General features: G+C 49.1%; 5 protein-coding genes across 5 annotated transcripts; 2 read left to right on the top strand and 3 right to left on the bottom strand.

Annotated features, from left to right (window-relative positions):
• Positions 1 to 392: 392 nt before the first annotated feature.
• Positions 393 to 1,577, top strand: FTJAE_13723 (permease of the major facilitator superfamily; the record flags this gene model as incomplete). Its single annotated transcript, XM_037346895.1, has 2 exons — positions 393 to 421; positions 473 to 1,577. 2 exons carry the CDS (start codon positions 393 to 395, stop codon positions 1,575 to 1,577), a joined length of 1,134 nt encoding a protein of 377 aa, XP_037199257.1.
• Positions 1,578 to 1,976: 399 nt separating this feature from the next.
• Positions 1,977 to 2,408, bottom strand: FTJAE_13722 (uncharacterized protein; the record flags this gene model as incomplete). The annotated part of the gene is made up of 1 exon (XM_037346894.1): positions 1,977 to 2,408. One exon carries the CDS (start codon positions 2,406 to 2,408, stop codon positions 1,977 to 1,979), a length of 432 nt encoding a protein of 143 aa, XP_037199256.1.
• Positions 2,409 to 2,948: 540 nt separating this feature from the next.
• Positions 2,949 to 5,143, top strand: FTJAE_13721 (uncharacterized protein; the record flags this gene model as incomplete). Its single annotated transcript, XM_037346893.1, has 3 exons — positions 2,949 to 3,893; positions 3,938 to 4,384; positions 4,436 to 5,143. 3 exons carry the CDS (start codon positions 2,949 to 2,951, stop codon positions 5,141 to 5,143), a joined length of 2,100 nt encoding a protein of 699 aa, XP_037199255.1.
• A 134-nt stretch (positions 5,144 to 5,277) lies between these two features.
• FTJAE_13720 (vegetative incompatibility het-e-1) lies at positions 5,278 to 7,014 on the bottom strand (the record flags this gene model as incomplete). The annotated part of the gene is made up of 1 exon (XM_037346892.1): positions 5,278 to 7,014. The coding sequence occupies one exon, from the start codon at positions 7,012 to 7,014 to the stop codon at positions 5,278 to 5,280; it is 1,737 nt and encodes a 578-aa protein (XP_037199254.1).
• A 1,036-nt stretch (positions 7,015 to 8,050) lies between these two features.
• FTJAE_13719 (alpha-glucosidase 2) lies at positions 8,051 to 9,825 on the bottom strand (the record flags this gene model as incomplete). Its single annotated transcript, XM_037346890.1, has 7 exons — positions 8,051 to 8,380; positions 8,430 to 8,561; positions 8,611 to 8,714; positions 8,761 to 9,094; positions 9,143 to 9,201; positions 9,241 to 9,331; positions 9,376 to 9,825. The coding sequence occupies 7 exons, from the start codon at positions 9,823 to 9,825 to the stop codon at positions 8,051 to 8,053; spliced, it is 1,500 nt and encodes a 499-aa protein (XP_037199253.1).
• Between the last annotated feature and the right edge of the window lie 163 nt (positions 9,826 to 9,988).

The following is a 9,988-nucleotide window of genomic DNA, read 5'->3' as shown; positions in this document are numbered from 1 at the left end:
AACCACCCGTGTCATGGTCCTCCCTCCCAAACAACGGCCAACTCGCCGTGATCCTCCTCGCACGTCTCGCAGAACCCCTCAGCGAGCGCTCCCTAGCTTCCTATCTGTTCTTTCAGCTCCAATGGTTCAATCCCGATATTGATCCCTCGGAAATTCCGAAGCAGATGGGCTACATTACAGCTACGTTTGCCGCTGCGCAATGTCTTACGTCTATGTGGTGGGGGAGAGCGGCTGATCATCCGAGACTGGGGAGGAAGCGTGTTTTGCTGATTGGCCTTGGGGGTTCGTCTTTGTCGGCGCTGGGGATGGGGTTCTCGAGATCGCTTGGGATGGCGTTCTTTTTTCGGTTTTGTGCGGGGGCTTTGAATGGGAATATTGGGGTTTTGAGGACCATGGTTTCTGAAATTGTCCCTGAGAAGCGGTAAGTTGAAAGAAGTCTTGGAGGACTCATTCACTGACTCTATACCTCAAGCCACAAAACAAGGGCTTTCCTTCTACTACCAATGTGCTTTAACGTCGGAGTTATCATTGGACCTCTGCTAACAGGCTTCATGGCCGATCCCGTTCGCACTCTCCCTGGAATCTTTGGTCCAGGTTCTCTCCTTGGCGGAGAAAAGGGCGTGCAATGGCTCGAGAAATTCCCTTACGCCCTGCCAAACCTCTTCTGCTTCTCCATCCTCATGTCAGCTTTTTTCCTAGTCATTCTTGGACTCGATGAAACGCACTCGCAGCTTCGACATCGCCCTGATCCTGGACGTAGACTCGGAAAGCTTCTTCTACAAATCATTCTTCGTCGAAAAAAAGACGCGCATCTTTACAGCTCTATCAACACTGAAGAACTGATGGATCATGATGCTGATCAAGAATCTGGGGGAACTTCAAGACCTGCTAAAGCGTACAGCAAGACTCGTCCTCCATTTAGAGACGTGTTGACCAAGAACGTCTGTCTTAATATGCTACAGCGCTTCCTACAATCCATCCACGTCTCAGCCTTCAACTCCATTCTTTTCAGTCTTCTGCCCACTCCTAAAGCAGACTCTACAGATTTCCATCTACCCTTCCGTTTCACCGGTGGTCTGGGTCTGTCAAGCGAGAGAATGGGTTTAGCCAACACGATTATCGGGACGATCGGCATCCCGCTTCAACTCTTCATCTACCCCAGACTCATTGGCAAGCTTGGCGTTAAGGCTTCATACAGTGCTTTCCTTCCACTAAGCATTATCGCATACTTCCTTCTGCCATACCTGGTTCTGTTGCCAGATAATACCGCTCTGGTGTGGACTTGTCTATCTGCGGTTCTGAGTCTGCAGGTACTGTCTCGAACATTTGTGAACCCTGCTACTATGCTACTTGTCAATGATTCAGCGCCGAGTCCGAATTTATTGGGCACAGTGCATGGTTTGGCTTCGAGTATTTCGAGTGCTGCTCGGATTATGGGGCCTACTGTTGGTGGAACATTGCTTGGATGGGGTCTTGCTCATAATCTTGTTGGACTGCCATTATGGGTCTTGACGATTTTGGCATCGGCTAATTGGGTTATCCTGTGGTGGATTGAAGATGTGAACATGTCCGAATGAGTTCTGGATTCAATTTCACTCATGAGAAACCTAATTTAACTTCTTAAAAAGGCCATGTCTCTTGTTTAATATGCTGTGATTGCCTCTGAGACTAGAGCCATGTTTTTGTAGTGTTGGGAATGGGTTTCTTATGGATATCCAGTATTCAGACCTCCGATACCATTCCTGACCTTTCCTCCGCCCCTCAGCATAGTGAGCCCAAGTTTCTTGTCTGCGCGAGAGCTTTCCCAAAGTGTACAACCAAACAGAAGCCACATGCCATTATGACCTGATGTCACAGATGCTCAATGGAGGGTTGTCCGACAAGTGCCCAGACTATTATGCGAGCAAGTGTTCCTTTAGGCTCATCTCAAAGCCTCTCATAAATGAAGCCGGTATCTCCATCGCATAGTCTCGCTCTCAGGCATCCGAATCCTCATCACTATCCTCCTCCACAACAAGATCAATGACCAAAGCCGCTTTATCATTCAACTTATCGAGCTGAAACCCCGCTGCAAGCGCATCAGTCGCGTCATGTATACACCCCGCAACATCAAGCCCAATATCATGCTCTTTGAGCGCAAGACAAATCACCCTAAAATGTTCATGGTGCAAATCCTCATCATCGGCTGCGTCAAAGATGAGAACAGCGTTGCGGTGGATAAGACAGAAATCTTCCTTTACTCCGGGGAATTTCTTGATAGCTGCTAGTTTTGCTGGCGTGCAGGATGAGCTGGCGACGAGGCGTGTGAAGATGCCGGCATTGAGAAGGGCGTCGACTGATGAGGGTGATTTTGGGTTGAAGATTATCACGTTAGGAGGGAGTCCTAGGGAGGGGGTTTGTGTCGTCATTGTGAAGGTGTAGCTCAATGAATTGGAGATAGAGAGGTGTTGGTGATAAGCCTCTTGGCGCGCAGAAAAAGTTGAGTGAGAGCAAATTTGGTTTAAAGCGTGATGAGTCATCCTGTTCAGGATAGATTCGCAGCCCAACAGTGATTCATTGCCCGACAATTGATAGCAAAGGATGATCAACAGGGAGCACAATATATAGTACTAATTAGCTTTAAGAACTTAGAAGAAATATGTATAACCTGACAATGATGTCTGTTTGCAGAGGATGTGTAGGAGAGAGAACATCAACAGTAGCCTAGCCCTGATCCTTGTCTGATCTCATCCTATCAGCCAGTACGAGCCATCGCGTTCGAGAATCCACTCAATCCTACCGCTGACGCTCAACCCCGCAGTAAGAAGACCATTTCTTATGCCCAAACACCTTTTCAAGAGTTGGGTATACTTTCGGCTGTCATATAATCTCTAAACGCGTCGCCACGATATTCAACGGCTTTTGTCTGATGATCCACTTGATAGTGCAATAACTCAGCCACAGAGAACATGTCTATGGAGAACTCAAGACTATGCTGCTTCTGCCGTAAGCTCGAGCCGGTAGACCAGCCTTGTCCTTCGATCCAGACTCAGTCAACTCAGGGTTTCCCCAGCGGTATAAATAATACTACGAAGCCATGGACCAGAGGTGACGAGAATTTACTGGAACAACTGCGCCAGCACCCAAGCGAACTCTGTCAACGATGTGCCGAATTCGACATCATCCGCGCCTTCAACGAAGCAGATCCTTTAGATGAAAGCCAAAGAGGCGAGCTAGAAAAGGCTCAGTATATCCAACACGCTGAAAAGCAGGAGCCATACAGACTACGCTTCGGTCTTCTGTCACAATTCCACATGAAGTCTTCTTGCCCGCTATGTCGGTTACTCTATCGACTCATCCCCAGGCCACCGCCAGAGCACGATACTACTGTTCTCACTCTTATTCCATATCGATGGCACATCCGGCAGGATCACTGGGAAGGTGTCCCAGAAGATGACAAGCGAATGTTTGCAATCTGGTTCGGTCTTTCAACGCCTGGTCTCGATATGTCTGGACCGAGTTTCTTTAACGCGGGTCAGCAGTTGAGAGTTGCTATGATGACTGGCGAAGCCATCGCTCTGCATCCAAACTCATCTTCAGAGGAGTTTTATAACGCTAGGGTTATTGATGGGATGGTTGATGTTGATCTCATTAAGAGGGGCCTTGAGCATTGTCAGATGTATCATTCAGAGCAGTGTAATGCCAAGTTTGACAAAGGTCTGCTGATTACGAAGATGCTTGATGTTGAGACTCGAAAGGTGGTAGACTGTCCTGATAATTGTGATTATCTGGCGCTTAGTTATGTCTGGGGCGGTATTCATCCTGCTGATGGAGCTTTGGAAGCCGGGACACTTCCTCAGACGATCGAGGATGCTATCACTTTGACCAAGAAGCTCGGGAAGCGATACCTATGGGTAAGTGGTCTCGGTTGCTCTGCAAGCTCTCGCTAACGGTGAAGGTTGATGCACTCTGTATCGATCAAAGCCCCAACCCCACGCCCGAACAAGCAGCTAGCAAAGCCAAACAGCTTCAAGTCATGCACTTGATCTACTACTGCGCCACAATCACCATCTTTGCCGTCGCAGGTCCGCGCTCCGACTACGGAATCCCTGGGATATCAAAGCCCCGCGTTGGGTCTACACGAGAGCGCATCAACGGAAAGGATCTAGTAATAGTCCCCCCGCAGATCGTATCAGAGATCAAGTCTTCTGTTTGGCAGACTAGAGCTTGGACGTGGCAAGAGGATGTTCTGTCTACGAGAAAGTTGTACTTGACAGAGACGCAGTGGATACTCCAGTGTAATGAGACATTGGGACCGAGTGATTATGCCGAGGCGCATGATACGGCTGTGAATCTTACTTGGACTACGGTTTCTGGTGGTAAGATGAAGGCTGGTTTCGTTGAGGTAAGTCGGGAAAGTACTGTTCAGACTTTTGAAGCTGACACTTGCAAACAGGCTACAAATACCGAGTTCCTTGATAGAACTTCCTCCATGTTCATATCCGCTGTAACGACTTATACCTCGCGGTCTCTCACCAACGATGGTGACTCTCTGAACGCCTTCCAAGGTGGCCTCGCACGCTTCGGTAAACCAGTCTACCCTCAAGGCTTCGAATGGGGCATGCCACTGAAAGAGTTTCCCCAGTCATTAGCTTGGATTCATGATCATACAGTCAAGCCGACGCGCAGAGCTGCATTTCCAAGCTGGAGTTGGGCCGGATGGGGCGGAACCGTGCAGTGTCCCACTGACCTTACCGAAACAGCTACTGAGAACGGTGATCTCATTCCACGAAGGCTCAGTATTGATGATAAAGTGGTTACTCTGGAAGGATGGACTGTAACGCTTGATATTCGGACCGAACCGTTCAGTGAGGTGGTTATACCGGGGACTGATCAGGCGATTGGATGTGTTACCGAGAGGAATTTTAAGCATAACATGACCTTGCCAACAGGGAAGTATCGGTGTTTTGTTGCGGCGAGACTTAAGAAGGAAGTGTTGAGGAATGGATTGGTGAACCAGTTGGTGTTTCTGGTGGTTTTGAAAGGCGATAAGGATGTTGAGGTTGAAGAGAGGCAGACGGCTATCACAGTGAGCAGACTGGCTATTGAAGGAAAGGATTTTAGGGAGTTTGGTCCCAAGAAGACAGTTATCAAGATGAAGTAGAACTAGGGCTTTTATTGAGGTACATAAATAAAGATTCTTGATCAATTTTTAAATGCAATAAGTCCTCCAGTTTATGTGTATCTATCATTTTCATTAAATCATGTACGTAAATCATTTCTATCATTTTTCATTCTTCATTCCAAGGCACTCAACCATCGCGACAAATCCTTCGCTCCATCCGCAGTCCTAAACTTATGCCCATCATCCCACGGCGCAACCTCCGCCGGCTTCACAATATGCGCCAACTGCAAATGCGCAACCGCCATCATCGACGACGCCGATATCCTCACCCCCGAACTCAACGACACAGACGTCAACAGATCAATCTCATGTTTCCGCACCGTATCAGACGTCGTATCCTTCTCCTGATCAAAAATAGCCCGCCAGTGCCCTGTCCGCGCAAGTTGAGACCGGATATCCTGCTCCTCTTCGTACACTGCTTCTTCGAGGGTGCTGTTGCTGAACGCGGAGGAGGATTCTTGTATGCCGCGGATTTTGCAGAACCATTCGATTTTGGAGCCAGTGACTTCTATGCCGAATACTAGGGTGGCGATGAAGACGGACGCGCGCTTCTCGTTCTTTTTTATGCTTTGCATGCCTTGGATGGCGAGGACGCGGCCGTAGTGGCCTGCTTGATCCCAGGATTGGAGGCTGATGGTTCCGGATTCGAGGCGCGGGCAGGATGTTATGCTGTCGTAGGGGATGGCGCCGCTGTCGAGAGTGACGAGGACTTCGTAGCTGCCGTAGCCATGGAAGTCAGGTTGGTATGAGGCGCGCTCTCGACTCCCAGCGATGAACATGTTTTCTTCTCGGAGTTTGGTAGATCCTGTGAGGACTGGTACTGGACAGGGTGGTGTTCTGTTACGGGTGCAGCGATCCTTTCCTGGTAGTCTGTTTAGAAGTAATGCGACTTGTTGGTTCTCAGAGTCTCGTCTGGCGTTGAGGAGAACGAGCCATTGCTCGACTGATTCGGTAATGGTGTTCATGATAGGTAGTCTGATTGACAGACCTGCATTCGTCATGGTATATGTTTTCGCTTCGTGGACAGGCCATTCGGTGTAGATACTCGAGTCGACAAAGGTCTTGGGCGATGGGGAGAGAATGCTAGCCCAGTCGTGAGGAACGTATCGCTCGTCCCAGGCCCAGCAGAAGAGTGTCTGGTCGTTTGAGACACGGATAATCTCTTCTTGTAGTCGGATAAATGCCCGCATTCCTTCGCCGTAGATGATCTGCATGTTGATGTCAAAGATACCCAGCATGCAGTAGGCGATATCCTCGACTCTTTCAGTCTCTCGTTTGGATAGCCAAGACATGCGCTCGCCGATACTGGCCTTGTAAAAGGTACAGTCGAGATATTGCTGATCAATCTTGGTAACAAACGAAATCGTATTGGCAAGCGTCTTCCTCGTCCCAATAGTCGTCCAATCATTCGCAAAAAACACCACCGACGTAGGAGCCAAAAGCTCAGGCAGCGTCCACCCTCTAGTAAACCACCTCGACTGTCTAAACTGCACCATCGGATCAAAAGCGCCCGTATCAATGGGCGCCACATCACTCAGATACACATAACAAACCGACGCATTCTTGTACCAGGAAAACATGGCATTCAGCGCCTCAGAAACCTCTGAACTGCTGCTCTTGTCGATACAGTTGGTGTCGCACCAGAGATACATGAGGCCATCCTTTCTCGCCTGCTCGCAGACGCGGCGGATCTTCTGATGCCCCTTCTTGAGCTTCATGAGCTCGAGGTTGCCCTGCCAGTCTTGGTACGTGGCCTCGTCGGGACCCCATGTGTGTGATAAAATGGCATATTCGGGAGGCTGGCCGTAGAATTCCTCTAGCTGGAAGGTTTTGGTGTGTATGAGACGCATTCTTCTGGCGGGACATTGAAGGAACAGGGGGTATAGGTGAGAGAAAATGAGAGAGGTGATGGGGTTTGAGGGGGGAAGTGAGGAGAATTGTAGGGGCTTGAAATAGGTATCCATACCGATTAATGGGTTTTGGCGGTGAAGCCCCACTGGTGGAATCGCGATGATGTGGCATGCATATTGGGGATGGTACAACGATGCTAGATTTGCTGGCAGGTAGTTAAAACTCTGAGCTTGTTGTCATGAGTCAGAGTTTGGTATCCTTGGGATTAAGTGGTATAATTGATGCCCAAGTGGATTTGCCAGCGAAGGATGTATCGGCGATGGCACCGCCTTTTGTGGTGTTGTATGATATGATGCGATGCCCTGGTCCTTGGCGGATGTACTGGCGATCCGTGTTCCTGCAAGACACTTGATTGAGGAGGATGTTGCGGGTATGCATGTCGTAGATTATGCAGGTGCAGCAAAGACACGATGTGGACATGGACAAGGTGTTTGTTGCTCCACTGATGATTCGTGGCATGATGTCTATTTTGAGTGCTGTTCGTCTGGCATGGCGATGAGTTAACTCAACAATAAGACACAGAAAACTGAGAGTTATCATATGGAGGAACATGTCATCATTGTAGCACTGGATGTTACTGTTTGCAGCCCAATGTCACACAACGAGCGGGCGTTGAAGTGAAACGGCCCAACGGCGGTGAAAAGCAACCTGAAATAAGTCATTGGCAACTTAACCTTTTATAACAAATATCACATGTTTGGCCTTTTTGACAATAAGCTCAACTGCAAGCCCTAAGTTTGGACTAAAATAGTATAATCTCATCATACGAATGTGGTTCACGTCGACGTTCTCTTGAAGTAAACAAGGTACCTGGCGCTACTTCAGCGCTAACATTGCTCCCTCAAATCTGCCCCAAAGCGGATACTCAGCAAGTAGTGCCGTGGTATTTCAATCTGACTAATGTTCATCAATGAATGACAACGCCAACAAATCCAAAGCAAAATGAGTGTCCCCATCCAACATCCCATGTCATTCTCAAGGCAATCCACTGACATTAATAGCCAAATATCGATCCGCAAAAGACCCCTGTGTATAATTCTGAGGTGTCTTGAGCGACGGCACAAGATGCACCGGTACCCTAACCGTCAAAACACCACGACCTGCGATATAAGTCGAGGTCAATCCAGAGTCAATAACCGTCATGCCACTCTCATCCTCAAAGTCAACGCTGATCTGTGACTCAGGCGGTGCAGTGGCTTGCACGGTCCAGATGGCGAAATTGTAGGTGTCGCCGACGGTTGTTTTGGCGTCGTAGCCGTCCCATTGGTGCCGAATGGTGATTTTACGGTTTGTCTTGGTGTTTTCCTGGAGCTCTGTTAGTTCATGATAAGCATAGAGAGATTAGAGGTGTTACCTGAGTGATCTTGACTTCGCGGTATTTACCCTTTGCTTTGGTGTACGTTGCTGCATCTTTGTACTTGTGCTGAGGCAACTCGATGGGTGCACTGTCTCGGCTGACACCGTCATCCAGATACATCGAGTATGACTACAATAACACTTAGCGTGAGATGTTTGAGCATCAGGGCAGTACTTACGGTAGGCTCAGTAACCTTACCACCTGGGTATACATGAATGGTAGGCGGGTTCAGATCGCCCTCCTTGACATACTGACGAACTTCAAGCTGAGGAATGATAGCACCTTCACACTGTCAGCTTTCTCCATGACATCAGTAGTTTATACTCACCCCCTCGGATATACACAGGAGTAACATAAGCGACCTGCTCCGGATCCGCGACAGCATCAGGAATATGGCAGTCATAGTCCACGATCTTGCCACCAGGAGCTGGCTTCTGTAGCACAGCAGCATGTTTGAGAATTGGATCCGGTCCAAAGCCTTGGTTGTTGACTCGAAGGTTGGAGGGATACCACTTGTCCGAGTTTGGAAGATAGACATCGCGACGTCTTGCCTTTTCCTCGACCTGGGGACAGACGAGTATGTTATGGCCGAGAAGGTACTGGTTGTCAATGAATCCTTGGTTGGAGTTGAACAAACTTGTATCAAAGGGGTCGGTAACGAGCTAGATAAATAAGTGAAACAGTCTTGTCTGGTGGGATTGAGGACATACCATTGCACGAGCGACTGGCAAACCATTGATCAGGTTGGCAAACATGTAGTCATACAAGACTTGAAGCAGTGAGTATCGAAGCTGCACATAGTACCTACAAACAGGTACAACGGAGCGATACAACGCAGCCTGGTCAGGCGGGAGAGGGCCGGGGAAATTATTGAGAATATCGCCATAAGCCCATGGTTCCTATTCCTGTCAGTATCTCACCCTCGCATCTCAGACAAACTTACCTGAAAAGCCTTACAACCCCCAGAACTAGCCTCAGGATGCTGCAAATAATGATTCCGATACCACGGCAGCGCAAACGCCCCCGCATACCACCTAATCAACAACTCAGGATCACACCACCGCGGATTCGGCAGTGTATTCGCTGGATCAGCCGTAAAACCACCCATATCCACGCCCGCGATACTCAAACCACTGTACCCCAGCGCAAGGACCTGCGCAACAGAGATTCTGAAAAAGTCCCACGAGCTACCGTTGTCGCCGGTCCAGAGGCCTGCGTAGCGGTGCATGCCGGTCTGGCTTCCGCGGCCGATGATGAAGTTGCGTTTGTTCTCGCGGCCTTTGAGGTTGTTTAGACCGTGGTATGTTGCCTTGTGGAGGTTGTAGGAGTAGAGACTCCAGAGCTCGATGGCGGTTTTGGTCTTGGGGGGGTTGGTGTAGGAGTCGTCTGTCATGAGGAGACGGGAGGGGAAACTGGCGTTATTAGAATGGGAGGATTAAGGGGGGGGAGCAGTATCAGTATCTCTTCGACAACGGTCTCGAATTCGTCCGGCAAGGTACGCCGCACGACAAAACATATTCACCAACTCAAGCTAACACCCTAATCAGACATGACAA

This window comes from Fusarium tjaetaba, assembly GCF_013396195.1.
Source record: "Fusarium tjaetaba strain NRRL 66243 chromosome Unknown NRRL66243_c0000462, whole genome shotgun sequence".
Lineage (NCBI taxonomy): Eukaryota > Fungi > Ascomycota > Sordariomycetes > Hypocreales > Nectriaceae > Fusarium > Fusarium tjaetaba.
This window is presented reverse-complemented; position numbering and strand designations above follow the sequence as displayed.